The sequence below is a fragment of the Micropterus salmoides genome, unplaced genomic scaffold (genome assembly GCF_014851395.1).
Source record: "Micropterus salmoides isolate LMB-PRFRI ecotype aquatic unplaced genomic scaffold, ASM1485139v1 Ms_hic_scaffold_16, whole genome shotgun sequence".
NCBI lineage: Eukaryota > Metazoa > Chordata > Actinopteri > Centrarchiformes > Centrarchidae > Micropterus > Micropterus salmoides.
Genome location: NW_024040707.1, coordinates 16887493 through 16912591, shown reverse-complemented (window position 1 = coordinate 16912591; position 25099 = coordinate 16887493). Strand labels below are relative to the sequence as shown.

Genomic DNA, 25099 nt, shown 5'->3' with positions numbered 1-25099 from the left:
CCAAAAAGGGGAGAAAGGAGGCTGGCTTGTTAACTTTATGGGCTTGACCCCCCCTGGCTCTCAGTCATTCCCTCGGTTTGGACTGAAAGGAGAACACACGGTGCCCTGACACGGTTCGCAGAGGCACGCGGTGACGGAGGAGCTGCGGCTGGATGTCAGAGGACCACGGGGGAAATACTGCAATAATCCCTAAATGTGATGAAAATATAGGACAGCCATTTTTGTTTTAATCTCCAGGATAATCTGACTCACAGAGGGAGAAAACAACATTCAACCCATTTTTTGGAATTAATTTCTTATTTTTATCCATAAGGTAGGGGAGATGGGTTATTTTATTACATGTGCTATTCAGTCTTGGAACTGGCCTAGGGGCAACTTTTTCATTTCTCCTTCTAGGCTGAGTTTTACTTGATAAACTAATTATATACAAAGGTGTACATGAGAAATTACAAATTTTATGTGACATATAGAAACTCTTAAACTGTATATCATATTATTTTTTTCCTTTGCTGAAATTTATGTTGTCATGTTGATTTATGTTCTGTTAAAGTTTGCACCAAATTCAAATGTATTAAAGTTATGTCTTCTTTATTAGTTTTTACATCCCTCATGATTATTATGTTAGGAATTATTACACAATTATTATTATTATTATGTCATCGAGCCACTTAATGCAACCTGCTACATGGCCGACACAAAGCTCTTACTCCGGAGTTACACTAGATGTCGCATTGAGTCTCCAAAGACTGTTCAATGGGACCTATCATTAGTGGATGAAATAGGCCTAATAATTAAGCAAAACTTTTCTTTCAACTTATTTTATCTTCAAATCTAGCTTTCCACCCCAATTATCTCATCAAACTGTAAGTGTAATGCAGAGCATAGTGGTCCATTTAGGGAGAAAAATTATAGTGAAACGTGCCAATCAAGGCAACACATTCTGGTACACAGGTCTGCACTACCCTCAAATTCAGCCTCTGTATACACACAGTGATCAGACTGAAATTTGACCTCAGAAACTTTATTTGGCAGGAAGATTGTTATGGTTTGCTCTTTTCGTCGCTGTGTTTTATTTTGTCACATAACATAATGCAAACAACCTTTATGAAAGGACTTTTTCCCCTTCTGTTTCTGTCCAGCAATGGTGAACAACCATCTATGGGTCATTTGTACCATTGTATTTAACTGAGTCACTTTACTGTACAAAGACAGAGCAAACAGTGTCTAAGCGTGGAGTCAATGGTTAGACAACCAAAATGACGGACTAAATCTGTCTGTTTCCTGAGCTTCTAGCCTGCCTGCCTATTAGCCAGCCCATGGGTTGACCACCCTACACCTTCTAGTTTTGATAGTTCTCACTGCCTGTCTGTCCATTCATCTGTCTGTCTCAGCAAACATCTCAGTGTTTTATATCACAATTTGGTTTGGTGAGTTCAAACTCACAGTTCCTCTGCAGCTTCAAATTCCCACTTGATTAGTTTCAGATTGATGCCGAACCAGTGGATACATTTTTTAAAAGGTAGAGCTATTTTTGAGCGGTGGAAATTTTTGTCTTTTGTCTTTGTTTTGACAATAAAATTTGCTGATTGTTCCATTTTTTTTATTTTTTTTTAAAAAAGCAGCCATTGTTTACAGTCTCTCTATTCATAGCCCACTTATAACTGGCACCAGCTTTGGAATGCTCCACATACTTGAGCCACTGAATGAGGCTCATCTGCCCTCAGGCATGGATCCTCAGGTCAGTTGTACCCTTCTTTGTTGTTCTGTACTGCTCTGCTCTCTGCTTTTCTCTGGTTAGGCCTTGTCTCTGCAGCGTTGAGCAGCTTGCCACCACATCCAAGCTTGGCGGCAACAGAGAAGCTGCCAAACAGTTCCTTTTTTTAGGGATGGCAGTCACCAAATTACAGCGGCTGGGGCAGTTAACTCCACCCGAATGCTCCTACCGGACCCGCCTAGCACTAACAGCCTGTATGTGTGAAGAGTACATGAATTTGGGTTGTGTTTGTGTGTGTGTGTGTGTGTGTGTGTGTGCTAGTCTCTCTGTCTGTGTTCACATGTGTGGAAGGAAGGAGACATGGCATAAGGAAATGAGGGAGGTCACTGACCAGATCATTTTGGAAGTGGACTTCAGATTCTGTGACATTTATACATAGATGGTTTATGTGTGTATGTGTGTGTGTGTGTGTGTGTGTGTGTGTGTGTGGGGGGGGGGGGGGGGGGGGGGGGGGGGGCAGATTTCCACAAGAAAACATTTATATGAGTTTTTTATTTGTGTGTTTTTTTAGAGTTTATAGCCACTTGGATCCTGTTCAGAATAACATGATGGGTTAGAATAAATACAGAACTCAAAACAAATGAATATTGTGTGGTGCTAGCCAAAATTAGAATTATTCCCTGTAACACAATACTAAGCTGTGTCAAATATATTGTGCTCTGTCAGCATTGTGATTAATTTGAGCTAGCATGTGATGTTAATAGGCACTGAGTGTTGACGTGGCGGCAGCCAATACACCAGCATTGTGGCGCCAGCTGGCACTTTTGGTAAGCTCTCTGCCCCACCTTAGCTCTGCTCACACAACTGCCAACTAAGGAGCAGAGCTGATGCTCCTGAGTATGTAGACACATAAAATGAGCCAACATTTTATGTCGTGATCGATACTGTAAAGCTTAATGGATTTTGGCATCTCTGGCTTTCAGGGTTCATGGCAGTGCTGAAGACACAGACAAGAATAGCATAAAAGGTGCAGTGATAAAAGGAGTTGTGTGCATATACAATCTGGTGATTTTACAGTCAACAATTTAAAACTTTTTCTATGGAGAAAGATGTGGCAGTAATTCATATGTGCCAAGTGAAAAGGTGGGTTTTGTGCATGACTGGGTGGGAGGTAATGGTGATTGCCTTTCTCTCGATTGCGGTCATGGGAGACCAAACACTGTGTGTGTTGTCTCTTGAAGAGATGATTGTTCTTGGCAGCGGAGAGAGCATATATCTTAAATATATGTTTGTTTAGCTTGACGAGGGCAAAGGCTGCCTTGTGGGAACTCTAGTCGCATCAAAGTAATTGCGCTGCATGTGATGGCTGACAAGTACCCAGCACTTGATGGATGGTGCATATAGGAAATGTAAAGCTAATCTCAGACACTGACTGTGGGAAACTCAAACAGTTGATACACTTGTAGGGTGGATTGTTCACCATGTGGGGCTTTTGCTGACACCGCTGTGTTTTATCATCAGTCGGCCTATTTTCACCTTTCAAATCCAACAGCAAATCAGTAGAATTCATATCTTCATAAAAATTTCTGTCTTCTTGTGCCTGTTATGACAGTTTAACCACGTTCAGCGGTTCAGACAGTCATATTATGAGTGTGTGTCTGTTCACACACTGGGCATGAGCTGACACAGAAGGGGAATTTCCTCTGAGTGATAAGGCCTGGCTTGCAGCCGGTATTCCAATACATGCCAAAGGTGTTAGATGTTTTAGTATTATGCTTTTTGTCAATTTCTGTCAAGAGACCGAGCTTAAGCCTTAAAAAACAGCCAGCACCAGACACAAAAAAAAGTATACATATGCACTAGGGTGTCCACATACTTTTGAACATATAGTAAAGCTAAAAAAATACTAAATACGCAGTATGCTTTGTAATACCTGTGATGCATGTGTTGATTAGACACTTCCTTGTATCCTGTGCAGCTTGATCTCTCACATCCTTCCCGCCACCACCACCGCCACCGCCACTGCCAACACACAACTCCCACTCTTTCTTTCTGTCTGCCTCATGACCCCCCCCCACCTCCCCCCGGCCATCCATCCATCCATTAAACCACTCTTGGTCTTCGGATGGGAAGAGAACCGAGGCAATAACAATTAAGATTGAAGCCTTTGGTCTGTTTTCATCTCGGACCGGATGTTTGACAGATCGCAGCTTAAATGGAGGGAGAGGAGAGGAATTCATATGTACACACACCAGGGCCGGCTAAAAGTTGTTATTACAGCTAGAGAGGCTGCTTGATTGTGGGATGTAGTTTAGTCTTATCGTCATGTTGTGTTTACAGTAGCCTTACACGTCATTCCTGGATGATGATAGACTGTTCTTGTTCCTGTCTCCTTTTTCTTTCTTTTTTTTTTGCCTTTTCAATCATCCCCAACACCTCTGTCTGCAAATCTCCATCCACTACCACATCTCTCCAAGTGGCTGACAAATCACTGGTTTGACCAATGAAAAATGGCTGTATACTTATTTTACCTCCCATAAAGTTGCAGGAATTGTAGGTGTATAAATAAGTCTGGTGGTATCTGTGTATATTGCAGCTCTTTTTTGTGTTGCGTGTCAATGTGTGATGCTGTGCCCTCGCCGTGTCCTTTTGGCTGCATTCTTCTGGCCAAGCCAACGCCAGTGGTGTTTTTTCTTTTCTGCAAAATGGTATAATTTGGCAGCTATTTTTATTGCATGGAACAGACTGCAAGGGCCAGTCATTCATGCTTCCAGGCTAGGTCCACATCATGCACAGACTCTTTGTTTTACTGTTTTTAATGTTCCTAAATGATACTCGTACTTCTTTGAATAGAGCACTCTTCTCTTGCATAAGCAACTTTAAAGCCAATGGTCGCAGACTAAAAATGGGTAATTTTCTCATGCACTGCCCTGAACAATTCAGGACTCCTAACTCAAATTGGTATCTGAGGTTATGAATAGTCTGTAAGTTTAGAAGTTGAATTGATAAGCAGGCATTGAAAATTCATCACTCACACGCTGTGATGTCTGTACTCTGATCACATTCTTGCATTTCGTTTTGCTAAAGCTCCACATTTTCAGGATCAGTATCAGTTCAGAGAACATTTCTTTCATGAAATGTGGAATGAGAAGCATTTCCCTAACACCAAAAACCCTTGAACACCCTCCCTAGCTTTATTCTTACTGCAGTCTCCCTGTTTAGGCCATTCACACAAGTCTTGTGAACAGACCATGCTACCAGAAATATCCCGGGATATTAGGTTAAATAGGCAGGGCAAAGATCAAGCAAGTGTTTGAATGGTATCCCACTTAATATGATAGGAGAACAGGAGATGCTTAGAATGTACTGACACAATGGAGGAACCACAGTAAAACTGGACAATTCACATTTCACCCTAAGACATTAAGTGTAAATAAATGGTGTACATTTTTCCCCCTCTCTTGCACTGTTATGTTGTCAGTCTGTCCCAGGACTTTCATTCCTTTCGTTGGTTATATTGATCCTAATCTCTTGCCCCTTTCGCTTTACCCCTCTCCTTCTTTTCATCCATTGCTTGGTCCTGATAATGCTGAAAGGTAAAATTTGCCCTCCTCTTGCTTCGAATGAAAACATGATCATGTTGCAACAGGATCCTTAAACTTCTCTGGAAAGTCAATTTGCATGCTAACTGTTGGCATCGAGACTTCCCAGGCTTCTCTAAGATTAAAGAACACCACAAGGTTAGAGATTATAGGGGTTAAGGGGCACCAGTGTAGGACTGGGCTTAACTTCATAGGATTAGCCTCAGGTTAAGGGTCTAATTTCCTGCTGTAAGGATCATTTGGCCTTCATTAATAATTTGTTTCCCTAGGAATAAGATTTCAGGTTGAGTAGGAGGGGTGGCTGCACTGAGGTGTTAGTTAGGTCAGTGCAGGCAGGACGAGGAAAGGAAACAAACACAGACACACACATGCTCATATGTCTGGTGGCCTCAATTAGCAGTCTGTGTGTGTGCACACAGCTATGACATCATGGAGTCTGTGTTTCATGCCATGCGTACACACTCAAACACATGTAAATGCACATGGACGGACATGCACTCGCACGCCCGGTTTCTCTTCTAAATGAATGGAGGCTTTGTTTGACCACTCGGTTGCAGGAATAAAGTTTTCCACCGCCAAGGTGAGGTCCTCTACACTATCTGATTGGCCAGTAAGGAGACACTTGCTCTCCTGGGAATAGAGCCGGTGTGCAAGAAGCAGACTGTGACATTTTGTCAGCGTGGTTTAAGTGACTTTCGTTCCCAGAGTCGATTCCTGGCGAGTTTCCCTGGGTGGAATGAGTCCATTTCACCTCACCAGCCTCAAGCTCCTGGTCGGCCTGTAAGGCGTGGTATAAACAGTAGGGCTTAGTAATTAAGGATAAGCAGACCATTTCATAATATTTCAACGTCCATTTATCACTGGCTATTATGCTTAGCTATGAATTTAAAGCCCTCACGCACATAGCTGAATTAACCTATTAGGGAGAACAGGGGCAAAAGTTTAGTGTTGATGACCCCAACCTGGATACTTACACTAAGCCTTACCCCTAACCTTAACCCCCGGCCCATAAATCAGTTTTTCCCCAGTTGGAGACATGGCTTTTGTCCCCAATTGCTCAAGCCGTCCCCAATAAAATGGTCTTTAGTCTGAATTGTGTCCTGAAAGGTAGCATAAGTCACACACGCATACACCACCTTCTCCTCTGTGTATGAACTTCGGCACCCACATATTCCCATTAAGTACAGCACAAACAGTAGACTATACATGTCAGCGCCAGAAACCAACCAGTACTCTATGCTGGAATAATAGTAATTGTTCAGAATTTGGGAATGTACACAATATGAGCACAGCATAATGATAAAGCGCTTAACAGTAGATATAAAACAGGGCCCCTCTATTAAATTAATATGTATGCCTTAGTTGATATAGTAGTTTTGTGTTTCATTGTAAATTATTGTAATAAATGTGCACTTGATCAAATTACCAAATATCATACACAGTGATACACAGTGAACCTGCAGTACTTTTAGCTTATTGTTATCTACTGGTACACTCATGTACAATAAAACTGATGCTGCTCTCCATCCATCTTGTTTGTTCTTTCTCAGGTATTTACCTAAAAGATGTTGCCACATTGCTCCCTCCTGCTGTTGCTATGCGTGGCCCGGCTACTCTCCGTCTCCTCAGCCCTGCCCTTTGAGCAGAGGGGCTTCTGGGATTTTGCCATGGACAGTATGGACAGCGGCGGGATGATGTCAATGATGAGGGATGAGGAAGAAAGCTCAGGCGTGGAGGAGATCCCGCCCCCTGACGTACCCATGTGCCCGTTTGGCTGCCACTGTCAGCTCAGGGTCGTCCAGTGTTCTGACCTCGGTCGGTGAGAGTGTGTGTGAATAAAAGAGAGAAACAACAGAGAGAGAGAAAGAGAGAGATGCATGTCTGTGATACTTTGTCATCATTTCTACGTGTTTGTGTGTGTGTGTGTGTGCGTCAAGAGGTTCAGAAAGGAAAGCAAATGAGTTGAATGGCAGAGTGAGTGAGCATGACAAGGGCCTTGCATGATTTTCATATCTCCAGAAAATAAAGCCCCCTTTGGTGTATTATCTGAGAGAAAAATTTCTTTCTCGGGATACCTCTGGTGTTTTTTGACAAGGAAAAGGCATGTCTTTGAGGGATTTTGTGTTCCAGACTCTGTGTGTGGATACTGGGTGGGAAAGTAAGAGAGAGAGGGTTCGGCAGAAAAGGCAAAAAGGCTGAGTCAAGCAAAGGGAGGAGGAAGAGAAAATAAGAGAGATGGAAAGGGATCAAAAGAGGGAGGAAGGTAGCGAGAAAAGGCACAGCAGTGGACACTTTGATGGGAGGATATGAAAAGTTTATAATTTCCTCACTGTCTTTAAGGAGTTATTTCATTGTTTGTTTTTGGGACGTGGACCGGATGTTTAACGGCAACCCAAAGCAGGAGGGGAGGAAGGATAAGTTAGTTTAAAGAGATTTAAAGATGGAGGAGAGGATTAAAAGGAAGGATAGAGAAAAGTTGCGTTTGTGTGTACAACTATTTTTTTATTAGGATGAAGATGTGAGGCAGCTTTCTGGGAAGTGACGAGACTAGCATAATGTTCAGCTATTTCTTGACAAAACAACATAACATAACTTACCTCAAACATTGATTTTCACTAAACCTTTACAGTCTGTCTTTGACTTAATTTTAGTCATGTTTCCATATAAGCATTTACCACTATATCCTGACTGTGGCTATTATGTGCATTGAGTGCATGCTATTCTTCCTCTGTCTATTCTTATAAGTCCAAAGAAACTGCATTCAGTCTTACATGTGGATTTAAAAAGAGGATACCTCACATTATACTGGCTATATAATGCTAATAAGCTGTCTGTGTTTAGACATGATGGTTTTGTAGAATCATCATTTTACACGCTCTATATATTTACTGTCCCTGGTCTTTCTGCAGCGGGTAAATGTGGAAGCATATAATTTCCGAGATGTCAAGTGCTTATTTAGAACAGATGTATTTTGGCGGTGGCGTCTGTCTCCTCTCACTGTGCATCCCAGCATGATGTCGCGTATTTGTGTAGAGGGGTGCTTGGGTTTAAGAAGGTGCCAGTTTTGTCAGTTTGTGGTAATGGCTTTAAGATTTGCGGCAGATATGGGTGAAGCACTGTGGTTTGGGGTTTAGAGGGTGAAGGGATTCAGTTAATCAGGGTGTTGGTGAAAGTTTTTCAGGTCCTTTCATCATGTCTGTTAGGTTTCATGCCGGCATATAAATGTGAAGGTTTCCAGCTGGCAGGATGCATGTCAAAAGCTACAGGTGTGGACTGGAAGGTAAATATTTCTTGCCACATGCATCCACCTGGTAACATTCTGCACCTTCAAAATCAAATTGCTCTCACAACAGCTGTAATAACTTTATTACATTTGAGAAAAGCAAATCACAGAGACTGGAGTTTGGTTTGTAATTTAAACGGTATACCTAGGACTGAAAATTACCTACAACTTTCACCTACAACCTACAATTTTAATAAATTGATCTTTGAAGACATAACTGTGCTTAATGTCTTGGATAAACCTACACTATAAAGTTCCGTTTCCACCACTGCACCAGGTCTCTCAGCACTTCGCGGACGAGGTTTGAACAGAAAGTGAGAAGGAGCTGCTGAGGGTTTGATCCTGTGTGGTGACATGGAGGGTGTGGCACAATACAGCCAAAGCCATATATCTAAACTTAACTTTAGATGGACAGCTCTGGGTACAGTCCTGTGGGTCAGATGTGGTTGGTGGCAAACTGGATCCCAGTGGGACAGCTGGCACTCTCGCACCAAGCGGGTCTGGTTGCATCATGGTCGCGGTCCAGATGATGTCGGGATTTCGCTTACTGTGTCCTGTCTCAGCCACTGACCATGATCTGATACACTCATCCACGTGGCTCTGTGATGTGGTCTTGTTAATGATCACTGGTTGCTGTGTTTGTGTGCTTAGTCATTTTTCCAGACATCCCTGAGTGGAATCATGCAGGTGTATTTCTTAACGCCGTCCACTTGTTGTAACCCATTCTTAGCCTTTATGAATTTATTATTCATAAGCAATCCTATAATAACAGCTTTCTGTGTTTTATTACTTCTTAGCAGGTGTTCCTGTCACAGAGAAGCCTAAATTAAGACAATTATGTTCCCAAATGGAATGACAGCTTCACCACTTACACATTAACACACACAAAGCTTGTATTTCTCCCCTTGTCTCAGGGTTGTGCCCGTCTCCCTTTTATTTGATGTGTGATTTTACTCGTGGTATTTAAGTCACATCCTTTGTGACTTCTGTCAAATGGAAACCAGATGGAAAACATCTGGTGTGAGGGGAAATTGCGTTTGTGTGTGTGTGTGTGTGTGTGTGTGTGTGTGCTAGTCTTTGTCGGTGACAAACTTGTAATGTTATGTGCTGCTCTGACGTCTCTCTATGACCTCCTTGGTTGTGTCTATGTCCACCTCTCATTAAAATAATAGACGAGGAGGCCCAACGTGCTCATTTAAGATTGTGTGGGAGTGTGATTGGGGGAATTTTTAGGCCTGATGGAGGTTTTTAAACACACAGTGACTATTTATTTTCCAACGTCTATGTCTGACTAAGATATCCTAAGAGCTTGCCCATTGAAAACAAACTGGTTTTAGGGTGTTGGTTCACAGTCATCCATGGAGGCATTTATTGGAGTATGATTCCTCTGTGTTTTTATTGGTCTTGTCCTCAGGTCTGACCGAGGTGCCAAAGAATATTCCTCAGGACACCAAGTTCCTGGACCTGCAGAACAACCGTATCACTGAGCTTAAAGAGAATGACTTCAAAGGCCTCACTAACTTATATGTAAGATCCACACACAGTCTGGCCCCATACACACATATCCCTCTCAGCATTAGATCAGCAACTCTTAAAGATGTGTAACTGACTCAGCTGAGCTTGGATTGGCTTTGGTAGTGTGAAATATCATTATGACTCTCCGTTTCCTCTGGGATTTAGAAATTAATTTCCTTCCATCCACCGCCCTCTGCTCTGAGAGCCTTAATTGTATTATGTTTGAGCCTGAAGCCAAATGGGAGTATTCAAGCTCACATCCTTGCTTCTCTTAGCAGAAGAACTTTGCTCACTCCTCCTGACCTGCATTCAAGAGCACTGACCAAGAGCAATATTAAGTCTGGCAGCGTAGGAAACTCCCAACATGACATTATACAATAACATCTCTATTAAGGTCTGTTTACCTCAGCCTACATCTGTCTCCAGCTTTCAGCCAGCGCAGGTGGAGAGACAGTCTGCTGGTTGACGGACTGCTGTGAGCTGCTGCTGGATCTGTTTTAATTCACTCAAACACATTCGGTAGAGGCAGAGGATGCAAACACAAGCTCTTCTGTGTATTATTTCAGCTTTCGTTTCTTTTCCTTTTCTGGCTGTCTGGGTTCTACTGATGGTTTTTCACAGATTGCCTCTCCACGGTTTCTGTGTTTGTTTTCAGGGTCTGTCTCTGAGGAATAACCTCATTTCCAAAGTCCACCCCAAAACATTTGTGCCCTTGAAGCACATGCAGAAGCTCTACTTCTCCAAGAATCTGCTGACCACTGTCCCCAAGAACTTGCCTGCCTCTCTGGTTGAGATGAGGATCCACGAGAACCGCATCAAGAAGGTGGCAGCTGGAACCTTTGCAGGACTGGGCAACATGAACTGCATAGGTCAGAAATGCTGATGACATCAACAAATCTAGACTATATTCCATGGTGCTCACCACTGCTCTTTGCCACTGTATAGCATTGGCATTGGATTTTGAAGATTAAAGAGAATGTATTTTTATTTCATGCCACAAATATTCTCTTCATCTTGCAGAAATGGGAGCAAACCCCATCCAGAACAGCGGTTTTGAGCCTGGAGCTTTCAAGGGACTGAAACTGAATTATCTCCGCATATCAGAGGCCAAACTGACTGGGGTACCAAAAGGTAACCCCACATCTTTGTGGCTAAAATGCAATGCATTGTGTTAGGGTATCTTTAAAGGAATAGTTCATCAATTTGGGAACTGTTTATTTGCTTAGACTGATACCACTCTCATGTCTGTATGCTAAACATGAAGCCAGCAGCAAATTAGCTTACCACAGAGATTAGAAACAAGGGGAAACAGCTGTCCTGGCTCTGTCCAAAGGTAAACTATTATATCTTGTTTGTTTAATCAATCCAATGGTTTCTTTACTGGTTGCCTGGCAACTTCACAGTGATGAAAAATCTCCAGGAAGTCACTGCCTCTGGCCAAGAAATACTCTTCGTAAAACCACAAATTGCCATTTTTACACTTACTTTTTTTGTACGCATTAAACTAACAAGATATACCATAAAACTTCAGTTAAATGCCTAGTCCCAGTTAGATGCCTGTCCCTTTAACTGGCTTGGTGTGGTTGCACATGTTTTTTGGATGTATTTAATCTCTTAAAGCCCACTGGGTAGCCTGCTTGAGATAGTTCCAATCTGCTGAGATTGTGCATAGCCTACACATATAAAGGTCAATATGAAGAAGCTAGACATTGTAAGATTGGTTAGATTCTCCACCATTCAATTGTTCATTTTATGGAAACAATTCAGATCTCGTGGCATGGTAAACACAGGAGATGAAAAAACCCCACATCTTTATATTATAATATAATATTATAATATTTATAATATTCATACTGGTTGAAAAAAACAATTTCATAGAAGCTAGAAGTTTTGTGCTAAACAAATTAAAGGCCTGTCCCTTACAGACGCTTCTCCCTATTATAGGCAGGGTGAGCATATAAAGCCCAGGCTATTAACTGAAGTTTTAAGGTAACATGTTAATAGGTGAGTTTTTACCTTTGGAGAGAGCCAGGTAAGCTGTTTCTCCCTGTTTCCAGTCTTTTTGCTAAGCTAGGCTAATGCCGACTGTAGCTTCATATTTAACTGACAGACATAAAGGTGTTATCAATCAGTTCATGTCCCAAAATGTCAAAATATTTCTTTAAGTACCTCTAACTAATAGTGTCAATATGGCAAGAAAGGGCTAAGCGGCATAGGATACACACAAAAGTAATAGGAAACTAAGGGACAAAAATACAATAAAGTGGAGCCTGACATGTATGTCTTTCAGATCTCCCAGACAGTCTCCATGAGCTTCATCTGGACCACAACGAGATCCAGGCTGTGGAACTGGAGGACCTGAGCCGCTACAAAAACCTATACAGGTACATTTCCCACTTCAACATCATACTCAGCTCTAACCATTACCAAGTACTTGCACCCTGAGGGATTTGCTTGCATATCTGTGAAGAATTGTCTTGTGGTTTAAAAAAAAACACATCCCCAGTCAGCAGTGCCCCTCAGGGGTAATAATATGAACTACATCAACGTACCACTAGAAAGTAGCAGGATTAGCGTGTGTGGGCTTTCCCACTGCAGTCACAACAGCAGTCTATTCCCATCATCTAATGTACTTTTCAACAAGCACCATAAGTTGATTTTTCATTTTTCACCGCCACCATTTTGATTTGTTATAACAAGAAAATCACAGGTGTTCCTCTCTTTCACCTTCTTTCTACACACTTCTAATCTCTAATGTGGTTATTTATGGTCACAGGAGTATTGCCAGGCGACTGTGGCCCTAATTCTCACCTGGCTTAAAATCCCTTTCTTGCAATGATATTTATCAGCGAATTTCCAGTTACTCCAGCTAAAACAGTTCAGCTAAATGTACCATGCAGTGTCCTCATTTCTGCATATTTCACATTTCTCCCCTTGTCTTACTTTTTCCAGGTTGGGCCTTGCCTTTAACCATATCCGTAACATAGAGAACGGCAGTCTGTCCTACCTCCCCAGACTGAGAGAGCTGCATCTGGACAACAACCGCCTCACTCGTGTTCCCCCAGGCCTCCCACATATGAAATACCTACAGGTGAGTCTAACATGCACACATTTTGTTTGCCATCTGAGATTGAATGTTTCACATGATGCTCTGCTCACCCTCCACTTTGCCCCTATTGCTTTCTAGGTGGTGTACCTACATTCCAACAACATCAACCAGGTGGGTATGGATGACTTCTGCCCTCGAGGATTTGGGATGAAGAGGACATTCTATAACGGCATCAGTCTGTTTGCCAACCCAGTGAACTACTGGGAGGTGCAGCCTGCCACATTCCGCTGTGTCAGCGACCGGATGGCCATTCAGTTTGGCAACTACAAAAAGTAAAGACAGGGGGATACTGACAGGTGGAGAGAGTGAGGGGAAGGGGATGGAGGAATGGAGGAGGAGCTTATAATTTAAATGATGAAAAAAACTTGAGAGTTGTAAGGGAGTTCTTGTTTGAAATGATTAATTTTATTTTTTGTTTTTGGAGGAAAGATGAGTGATGGGGAAGATAAACTGATGAAATAGAAAGGAAGTGAAACACACAATCACATAACTTGAAGGGAGTGGAAAGCAAAACGCTTGCAGTATTTCACCTGAGTTTTTGCATTTTCAGATTTAAGGTTTTGAAAATTTTGCCATCTGAACTGGAAGAAACAGAGGAGACGGTCTGAGGAAAATGTTTCCCCCTAGCCTAAATCAATGAAAAATTTGTCCTGAAAACTAGTATTTCTAAACTAAGTATTTCATTCCATATTTTTCACACAATAGTGCTTATTGTGATAGAAGTAATTTTTATTTTTAGTAACATCTTTAAGATTTCAAGTAAAAAATAGAAAAGCAATGCATTATAGATTTTTTATATACACATAAAAATGTGTGTATGATTTTCTGTGTGTGCCAATTTGGAGACACATCACATTGTCCCTGTTTCACTCGTCCGAAGCCATTTGGCCCACAACTTTGTAATAAAATTATACTGTCTTGTACAAAAAGTAGAAACTATTATTCAGGTTTACCAGTTGAAAAAAATTTGGCAGTTAATTATTTAAATAAAAGGGCAATAGGTACATTTTAAAATTCCCCTCATCTGTACTAAACATATTGTCTTATTGATCTGAGGTCACTGAACCACCAGCCTGCCTGTGTAAAGAGTCTATTCTGTGCCTTTCTAAATATTATGCTGTCTGTATCATACTTTAATACAGTGTTCCTTGAGGGGACACTAAGTAGTAGTGGGAGTTTGCCCCAGTTAGAGAAAACACACATCTGCTTTGCTTTGACACAATGAAGGCAGTGTGTTTACATAGTGCTACAAATAATAGTAGTGTTGATGCATTGTTTTGCACAGTATTTCTGTTATGGTTTATCTGCTTCAGGGTTGCTGGAGGGTTAGCCTGTTTATTATGGTAAACCTATGTGGAACTACTTTAGCCATATTCTGTTCTGTCTCTGTTCTGTAATCTGACAAGCTACTGCTGCATGTGAATAAAGACATTTTTAGCCTGCTGCATAAAGCCAGAGAACAACTGATGCCCCTGGGTTGGATGCTATGTGAGAAATAAAGAAGAAATATCACTTTGTGTAGAGAGATTTTGAGTCCACAATTTATAATTTACAATACTACAAACATGTACATGTTAAGAAAGCTCACATTATATTTGATGTGTGACAACAACCGATCCTTTTGAACGTGTGTGGGATTTTAAGAGGTTGGATCCTCCCAAATCCCAAATAGTAAACAGAGTTGTTAATATAATTTTGATTCTGTGGACAGGGTGCCACCAGGTCTTTAAAAGGCCTTAAAGGTCTTACATTGAAAACTGCTGTCCTGAAGTCATGAATTAGTCATGATTTGAATCCATAACTTAATTTCAACATGATCGTTTCTTCTGATAGCTTTGAAGGGCAAATAAAGTCAATATATCATTTTGTCATTCAGGGTCAATATGGCATTTTTGCATTGTTAAAAAGAATGAAAATGTTTGATATTATGTGGGTTTTTAAAAAAAGTTTTTGTGTCAGAATTTTTTTTAGCCAGAACAAATGTCTTGACTGGTCATACCACCACAATTTCTTGTCACATTCCTACTGTATTGTGATATTCATTTGTCTCTGCTGATTCACTCCCACAGTTTCATGCTCCCTCCACGAGTTCTTCTGTGTGGTAGGGTACTTTCGCATGAGACTTCGCATCTTCAGCACTAATGAACACCCACACCCACCCACAGACAGAAGGGCCCACTGCACAGAAATTTCAACCATCTCGTCTTTTTCACATTTTCACATAAAAAAAATGATGACAACATATGTATTATCGTCACTCTGATGAATAATTATGAATATTGTGTGTTATGGACTCCCTAATTAGCAGGTTATAGCCTATCCAGGTTTGGTGATATTTGCAAATAACCGTATAGGCTATGTCTCTTGAACGAAAATGCATTCTATTGTGTTCTTAACTTAATTTGCATCCAGATAATCAGCAGTTATTTAAAATATGTATGCATGTATCAATCAGTCAATCATCAGTCGCAAAATCATCATAATTTTCAAATATGCCGCTCCGCGCATCACCAGCCCATCTGATTCAATGATTGAGTTGTACAGCTGTGTTTGGATCGGGCAGAGCGCACTTGCCTGTGTTGACACTGGACGGATATGCGGCGATGCTCTTGCGTGTGAAAGCGGCTGCAGCGGTCTCTAAGCAGCTACGGACAGATTTCGCATCGGATGAGAGATTAGGAGGAGGAGGAGGAGGAGGGGAAAGAGCGACCATCAATCAGGAAAAAAAACCCGGTGTATTTTGGTCCATCGCGTCTACTCGTTGGCGGCGGCGGCGGCCCGTGGATTCTCAGAGGAAGCCAGGGGCTGGATTTCAAATGTCGCAGGGATGTGCTGGTGAGTCGACTGGTGATGCAACGCTTGTTTGGAGCCTATTATTTTTTTTAATTAAGAAGCAGCCTTGTAGCCAGTGATGCTGTCGAATAAATATTATTGACACGTTTTCGCTTTGGACAGGTAAATACTGGACATGCGTGCCTGCATAGTTATAACGATAAGCTAGATGTTGATAGGCTAATCAGCTGGACTGAAGGCTTGTACTGATAACCATGGCGCTGTTTCTGCTCTACTCTACTCTGTTAGCCTATTTAATCGGTAGCCATGCATTCTTATATCCTCTCTCTGGAAATTCAGCGATGAATGCATGCTCGCTATAGCATGTAGTTGTTTGGACTAACTGAGAACTGTGATGTTGGATTAATAGGCTACTGTTGATCCGCAGGCACCAGCGTCTCTTCCATAAACGCCCCAAATGTCACTGCTGGAAATAAGCCATTCTAAATAAAGAAGCAACGGTGACATTTGTTTGTAGCTGCCTGTCACTTTCCCAGCTTTATTTAGCTGTACAGTAACCTACACAGTGAGACGCATCTGCGGCTGCTGTTCCTGCTCAGGTCTTTTTTATTATTATTATTACAGAAAGCTTGATGATGACAAGAGGAAGAAGAGGAGAGACCTGGAGTGAGCCCTTCCTGGCCCAGTACAGGTTTTAATTAGACCTCTGCAAAACCAGGTACCTTACATTTAGACTGGTGTAATACAATCATAATAATAAGGAATAAATGTAATTTTAACTAACAATAGTTTTCTTTTTTCTTTGCAGTTGAAGTCTGTGGTCAGGAGGTGATGGCAGTGCTAACTGAGCTTCACCATCGCTCCTACCTATTCCTACAGATGGACATCCACTTCATGCACGCCTGAGCCTGCACTCAACCCTGCCTCCTTCCCCTCCTTTCCTTCTGCCCATCCTTACTCATTTCCCACCTCTTCCTCCACCAAACTTATCAAGCTACCACTCGCTGCCCCCCCCCCATCTCTCCTCTTAAACCCTCCACCCATACCCCCCACATTGAATTTCACTGTACTACACGATCTTACTTTATTATGGCGTGCTGTGGGCGCTCTCTGGACTCTCCGTGCACACTAGCCTTGCTGGTGGGCTTCCAGTTTGCCTTTGTTCTCTATTTCTCCCTTGGGGGCTTCAGAGGTCTGGTGTCTGTCCTGGTGCACACCACAGAGCCAGAGTTTGATTACTCTCGGCCTCACGACGTCTATACCAACCTTAGTCACCTGGGAGTACCGCCTCCCCCGCCTCGCAACTCTGGCACTGGACCCCCTGCCACGGGACCACCACTGAGAGACTGCCAGATCCCCTCCCCACTGCTGGGTGAGAGAGTTAGAGGGGTTTAATGTGTGCTGTATTATGTAACACATGCACAGACAGTCAAATGCACAGCGAACAGTTGTGTGGCATTCTACTTAGCTGTTGGTCAGACAAAAGCTAGACAATAGCCTACCACTTTTCACACTTTTTTCATTTCCTTTGTTCCAGTCGGACCTGTGTCCGTCCATCTTTCCTCTCCTCTGTCCCTGGAGGAGATCAGACAGAGGAACCCGTTAGTGTTGCCAGGCGGACGCTACCGACCTCCAGACTGTGAACCTCGCCACCACACAGCAATAGTGGTACCGTACCGGAACCGGCAAACCCACCTCCGTGCTCTCCTTTACCACCTCCACCCCTTCCTGCAAAGACAGCAGATCCACTACAGCATCTATATAGTACAGCAGGTCAGGTTATGTGTTGTGTGCCGCAGTATTTTTGTGTGTGTGTGAATGTCATTAAATATCTTGTTTCTCAGTTGTACTGGTGTAACGTTATTACATTTATAGTGTAACACTGGTGCCATACTGGTGTAACACTGTTATTACATAATGCGGATGTATTACCAGTATATTAATGTTGTAATAGTAGGGTACCACTAGTGTAATATTTCTGTTGTAGTGGTGTGTGTTGGTATTATGGGTGTGTCACTGTGTTATACTGGCATAGTACTGGTGCAACAGTGGTTGTAACATGTTTGTCTTGTTGTGCCATCCGAGTATAATGCTAGCGTATTATTGGTGTACAGTATAACCAGTATGTTATCTGTGTTATGTTGGTTTAATACTGCAATACAAAATGTATTAATCAAGTATTGCAAACATCTGATTTAAAGGGTCAGTTCATCAAAATTAAAAGTTTTGGCAGGTGAGAAGTGTGTGTTGTTGTAACACTCATTTCAGCCACAAGGGGCTAAAGTGCACCACTACCCAATGTGCTAAATATGACTAAAAGCATTCATTCTTCCAGGGGAGATGTAATTTCTCTATGCACTCTAAACATAAGCAAGGTACATATATTGTGTGTTAGCAAGTTATGTAAGATTACTGTCATGTCTTTCTTTTGGCTAAAAATGTATTTTAATCGGTGCTAATCTGAAGTGGCGCTTCAACCTCTTGTGGCCAAAATTAGCATTACAACAACAAACTTTTCTTTCACCTGTTTTCACAAATGAAAACACTTTTTTGGAAACTGTTTTCATCTGTTCACCTCAAAAGATGTCAAAGAATCATCTGTTCTTCAATAACATAACATCCCTTAGCCAATCAGAATTGAGTACTTAACACATGCTGTATTTGTTTTAAAATTAATACATTCATGTGCGTTAAACTCTGTTTCTGACTTCAGTGGGGGAACGGTACTTTCAACCGAGCCAAGCTGCTAAATGTTGGGGTACGGGAAGCCCTCAGAGATGAAGACTGGAGCTGCATCTTCCTGCATGATGTTGACCTGCTGCCTGAGAATGACCACAATACCTACACCTGCCACAAGCAGTTCCCCACACACCTGTCTGTGGCCATGGACAAGTTCAGATACAGGTAGAAGCATGGTGTGTATGTGTGCGTGGATGGACTTCTATAGAAATGTATTGTGCTGAGACATTATTTTCAAGATTGTACATTGGTGATGTGACCCTCCCAGGCTGCCGTACCCACAGTATTTTGGTGGGGTGTCTGCAGTGACCCCAGACCAGTACATGAAGATGAACGGCTTCCCTAACCAATACTGGGGCTGGGGTGGAGAGGATGATGACATTGCAGCCAGGTGAGGAGAGGGTGAATGGGGCAGAGGTCCACATCCTTGCATGATGTCATGTGAGGTGTGCTCGAGTGTATCAGCATCAGAACTACATGCATGGCCATTTCAGCCTCTCCGCTTCATTCATCTTTTCTCTCATGTCTACAGTTTCCTTCCTCATGTTTTCCTCATGTTTGACTTTTGTTTTAAGTGTCTTAACATTATCTTTCATCTTCACGTCCCCTCCCACTGCTGTGGCTTTGCTGTGTGTCTCTTGGAGTGGGCTCAGTGAGTATGCGCGCTTAAGACTTTTCAGGCAGTTTTGAGGTTCATTTCATTTCTGTGCTGAGGGTCCCCTCTCTCCTCTCTCTGGCTCTTCTATCATTTGCCAGTCTGTTATGAGAGACTCTGAATGGAACAAGAAAATGAAAACCAAAAAGCTTGCACTAATTATTACATGAGACTAAACTACAAGAATATTTCTTGCCTACTGTTTGTAACAATTTGCCTTTTGTGCATGATGTTTGCTACTTAAAATATATATTATACTAGACATTTACAACATCAGTTACACCATGTTTTGATTGACTTAGATAACTTGGGTGGTAGACGCGCACCAGAGATGAAAAAAGGGAACCACATTGTTTTCCACTGCCTAAGATGTTATTCTCATAAATCACTCACAATTCTGTTTGTTTATTTTTCCGCTTTTAAGTGTATCCCTTAGAGGATAGATGTATTCATTGAGGATTACTGTTGCTTTGCGTTATAGAAAATAGCATGAATAGTAAAGTGTCTGTCTATGCTGACCCATTGTCCTGACTCTGAGATTTAGTTTTCCAGTTTTATGCTGTTCCTGTTGACTCCTGTTGTGTGCTGCCTATCCAGAGTACGTCTGTCTGGCATGAAGATCATGCGCCCTCCAGTGGCCATTGGTCATTACAAGATGATTAAGCATAAAGGAGACAGAGGCAATGCGCAAAACCCACGCAGGTACAGGTGGACACATTTGCAGACACACAAAAATAATGTAGGGATATTTTTTCCTTTGATCTACTACTGTGGGTGGGATGTTTTTGGGCTATGAAACAAGAATTTTCACACTGTCAAGTAAACACTCAGTACCACTAATAACATTGCCATTGCTGAGGACAGGCATTGTTATAATGCTTTCTAGCCTTTTTGTTCCAGTCTTATCCTATCTCCAACCCTTCACATATTGACTTTCTACAGTAACGGTTGTTTAATTTTCGTTTGTTGAGATACTATTTTGTGTTTTGATACTATTTTTGTGTGTGTTTCATTTTCCTCTGCTCGCTCTGTCGTGCCAACAATATCTACTGCCTCACACATGCCAGGAGATGGTTAGCTAAGCATAGCATAAAGACTGGGAAAGGGGGAAACAGCTAGCAGGAAAGAAAGTTAGCACATTTCCCATAATGTAAAACTTTTTCCTTAAAGTTTGACCATGAAACGCACACACACGCAAGCACACAAACATGTGATATTATGTTCGTCTTTCTAGATTTGACCTTCTGAAAAGGACCAGACTCAACTGGCGCTCTGACGGCCTCAACTCTCTGACCTATGAGCTCCTTTCCAAAGAGCTGGAGCCTCTCTACACCAACATCACTGTCAACATTGGTGAAGACCCCCATCTGCCCCAGGGGAAAGCACCCATCCTTTTGAAAACAACAACTCCTGTCCACCTACGTAGCATCAGCAAGACCGAAGACACAGCAAAAGAGGAGAAGAGGCAAGAGGCTAAACGGGCTGTTGTGGCAAATATGACTGTGGCCAAGCCGGTTGGTGAAAAGACAGAACCTACCCAGTCAAAGGCAGCGAATCAAACAACACAGGAGAAGACAGGTGTGATGAAACAGGATGAGGTGTATAATAAAAGGACTGCATCGCATCTGTAGCTAAAAGTGGCTTCCCCCTTCATTTTGATCTGGAGGACAAAATGGAGGAAAGCAGTGTAGATCTATTCTGTTGTGGGACATAAAGCGCACAAGCTTTTTGGGCTCAGTGCAGGTTAGGGATAGTTGAACACAACTGCGTCGCCCTCTTGGTTTATCATCCACTGAATGTGACTTTTAGGTCTAGCGACTGACCCGGGTCTGTGGTCACGACTAGATTGGGGCCAAGAGAAGAACAGTGAAGGACTCAGTCATATCCATGTAAAGGTCCATAACGAAATGAAAATGAGACCGCAAATATATAAATCTCTGCTCTTTTCCAGACGTCGCAAGTTGTAAGTATCCCACCTGCTGCCAGCAGACCTGCAGCTTCATCCAGTATGTTCCCCATAAAAACTACTGCTGTCAGTCCATCCCACTCCATGGTGGGTTTGTGTTTCTGTGCCTTCTGTCTTTTATGCGTATTTTATAGACCGGTATAGTTGCTTTTAGACACTGACCTGGGGGTTCATTTTCCCCCTTTCTGTCTCGTGGCAAATATTAGAAAGCAGGGAGGCTGAAGCTGATCTTAGATGAGAACAAAGGATTTGTTCCAGGACTGCCGTTTTATATTTGTGTGCATTGAACAAGCGCTGACCAACTCCGTAGTTATCAGACAATGCTAGAGTTTATATTTATATAGAGAGACTTCTTTATTTGTTTACAGATTTGTTTTACTCGTCCTTCCTTACAGTCTGGTGCCTCTCTCTCTCTCTCTCTCTCTCTCTCTCTCTCTCTGACATTTAGTTTCTAGAGTTTCTAGACAATCAAATCATATGGAAAGATTACTCTGTATCCAACCACATAACAAAAATTTAGGAAATATTATCATGACTATCTTTACACTTGTCACATAAACATAGACTTGGCATGATAGTTGTTGTCTAGTTTGACTATACTCTTGATACATGGATAGACCTGTGCTTCTAATATTATCTGTGATTTTATTATTTTTCTTTTAGATTAGTCAGATATGGGGAGATTGTGAACTTGCAGACAATATTGTAGGCACGTGACTAAACTTTTGACAGTTTCAGATTGTATTTTGATAATAAAAAGGTCATAGTACGATAAAGCACTGTGTATAGATCTAGGTCAGCTTTTACTAGGTCTAAGGCCTAAAGCTAAAAACTAAGGCCTCGCGTCTTCACAAAGGGTCTTTCAGTATATAATGAAAGAACCCGGTGCATTTAAAAGCTACAAATGAGTCGGCCTCTCCTTGTCCTTCATTCGCTAGGATGAAGCTTTTGTGTAAAGGAAAGCAGACAAGTAAGAAGGAAACACATGTATTATACAACATCTAATACTTGTATTCTGAGGGCTGATAAATTAGGACATGCATGTACGTAATTTGTGTTGACAGATTAATTAGCATCTACATATATGATCTTGAAACCACTTCACCTCTCAGACATATTTTTCTCCCATATCAGCCAACGTATTTCTTTGAGTTGTCATCCTAGTTTACCTTTTGTCAAGGGAGAGTTCATCAGTTGAGCTTAGTTTGTGAATGAGGACTTGAATTGCATCTCTTGTAGGCCATAGGATTTCTTGCTGCTATTTCACTAGGGGAATGGTTCACTATCATTAATTAGTTTGAAAAATGACATATTGTAACGTAAATCTTCTTTTGTGGAATTGTGTTTTATCACACTAACATGTAATGTATTACTCATTTGAATGTATTTAATTTATTAATGCATTTATTGAATCACTGATAGAGCTAAATGCACAGACTTATGAAGTGTGTTTTGGGGACAGTTTGTTATCCCTTTATACTGTATCTCCATGTTTCTTATGTTAACATTGTGCCTCATGAAATAAGCCCATATTCCTGAAGGAGTGAAGGCATACTGCTGGGTTATATATGAGCGCCATCAAGTGGCACAGTTTGGCATAACACCCGCCAGGAGGAACCAAGGACTGAATGAAACTCCAGTGTTGTGGCTTGAATGTTAATCATTAATGTTGGCCATGCACAGGTGTCAGCCAATCAAATCTTTGCATTGCTCTGCGTCGAGGGTCTCTCATTTGCATTTTATCACATGATTGATCCGGCCAGCTTAAAGGTGTAGAGCACACTCTGTATTTCACTGGTTAATAGAACCAGAAACTACATGGTGAGTGTTATGTGAATGGATATAGTTTTACAGAGGTTATCTATCTTTATTTATGATGGAAATATTGCCTGTTTTAAACAAAATCTGCTGTTATAACAGATTGTCTTGACAGAATACAGTGGAAGTTAATAAGTCCTCATTTCCTACCTTTATACTACATAATTATTTAGTTGCATATCAATAAGTGATATATCCTCCATTTATCATATTGCCTGGGACAATGCCTGTATGACATGAAGCAGTGACACTGAAAGCTTTTAAGGACATTATGTAATCTCAGCAGATTAATCAGCAAACTGTGTGCTTACCTGGAGATTGTTCTATATTTAATAAATAGGCTAGTTTTTATAAAGGATGTTTTCGCATACGTGTTGGAAATATATACTGTCTAGTTGAATGAAAAATTCAGTAATCAGGATTGGGACTTTATGGGAGGAGTTAGGGAGTTCATTTGATCGTGAGTTCATTCTGTCATTATACTGACACGTTCGAGGAGTAGAAATGTGATTGCCAAGAACCACCTCACTGGAAAGATGGGTTGTTTATGTATTCATGGAAAATGATAAGTAGCTCATACATTTCATCACTTACCAATGATATTTGCATCATGCAGTGATATCTGTCGTCATCTTAGGTTGCCTTATTTACTGACCTTGTCTTGAAGATGAAAATTAGTGTGTGTGTGTGCGTGTGCGTGTGCTTGTGTAGAGAGAGCAAGGTCATCAAAAAAGGCAACAAAAGTAGTGAACTATGATGGACAATGTTGTGACAGAGCAAATATGTATACCAATAAAAAAACATAATCAAAAACATGTCTCTACCCACATTTTCTGTCTTGAACTTACCAAACACATTCATGCAATGACATGAATGTGGAGCTACACTCAAGTGCACACTACACTATAAATATACTTAAATACCTACAGTGATGCACTTACTCCCCCACAACACTCAAGGCCTCTTAATGAATACAGGGTTTAGCATTCTGAATAATGCTGCTACAGCTTTCACATGGCAGAGATCAGATGCTCATGCTAGCTGGTAGATTAGCAGTCATATATCATCATCAACACATGCTGTAGACCAATTTAAAACTGCACTAACCTGTTACATCACCCTGTGCATAGCAGGCCCCAGTGTTTTATGTGGGCATAAAGAGCAGGATTAAAAAGTTGGATGTGAGATCATACCTATAAATAGTCTGTAACCCCCCAGCTCTCTATGTTCGATCTGTTTCATAATGTATGACTCACCAAGAGGGGGTAAAACAAAAACTCATGGACTGGGTGGACAAAAAGAGCACCGTGCAACCAATCCCAATGCAACGCAAACACAGACTACAGCCTCAAATAGGACAGAGTTGATAGTCTCAACAAGGCCTGAGCATTACAAGCCTTACAAATGCAATATACTGGTGACACTGCTGGTCTATTGCAGTTAGTATTACTAAGTTTTTTCTGTTATTTTGTCCACCCCTGCATGATACTATTTCTTTAGAAAACGTATCACTTTAAGAAAGACTATGTGACTTTAGTTGAACGACAACCACTGTGGCCACAGGTGACAAAGATGGGATAATGGACAAATGCTAAAAATGTAGTGTAACAGTAGCACAAGATGAGAAAAGTCATAAAGACAGCAAAGTGACTGTCAGATACACAGCAATATCTCAAGTAAGCTAACATTAGCCACAATAAGCTACTGGTCAAATGAGGCTGTAGCAGAAAAAACTCCTGAGTGTATTGTATTGCTCAAAAACTCAACATTTCATTTGCAAGAGAAGTTGTGTGTTATTTCCTATTTTAAAAGTAATCGATAGATGTGTGTTCAGTTGTTGGACCAAATGTTATGAGACATCATTAGGGAGATATCTTCTTTTAAAGTTGTCACACCTGGCTGTCT

General features: G+C 41.5%; 2 protein-coding genes across 2 annotated transcripts; both read left to right on the top strand.

The window, feature by feature from the left end:
- The first annotated feature begins 54 nt into the window (after positions 1 to 54).
- Positions 55 to 14740, top strand: bgnb (biglycan b). The gene is made up of 8 exons (XM_038722984.1): positions 55 to 313; positions 6867 to 7131; positions 10014 to 10126; positions 10770 to 10983; positions 11135 to 11245; positions 12405 to 12498; positions 13067 to 13205; positions 13302 to 14740. The coding sequence occupies exons 2-8, from the start codon at positions 6882 to 6884 to the stop codon at positions 13497 to 13499; spliced, it is 1119 nt and encodes a 372-aa protein (XP_038578912.1). The 5' UTR covers positions 55 to 313; positions 6867 to 6881; the 3' UTR covers positions 13500 to 14740.
- A 162-nt stretch (positions 14741 to 14902) lies between these two features.
- b4galt3 (UDP-Gal:betaGlcNAc beta 1,4- galactosyltransferase, polypeptide 3) lies at positions 14903 to 23990 on the top strand. The gene is made up of 8 exons (XM_038722983.1): positions 14903 to 16058; positions 16641 to 16734; positions 16825 to 17388; positions 17554 to 17789; positions 18730 to 18920; positions 19024 to 19146; positions 20008 to 20112; positions 20645 to 23990. Exons 3-8 carry the CDS (start codon positions 17106 to 17108, stop codon positions 21039 to 21041), a joined length of 1335 nt encoding a protein of 444 aa, XP_038578911.1. The 5' UTR covers positions 14903 to 16058; positions 16641 to 16734; positions 16825 to 17105; the 3' UTR covers positions 21042 to 23990.
- The last annotated feature ends 1109 nt before the right edge of the window (positions 23991 to 25099 follow it).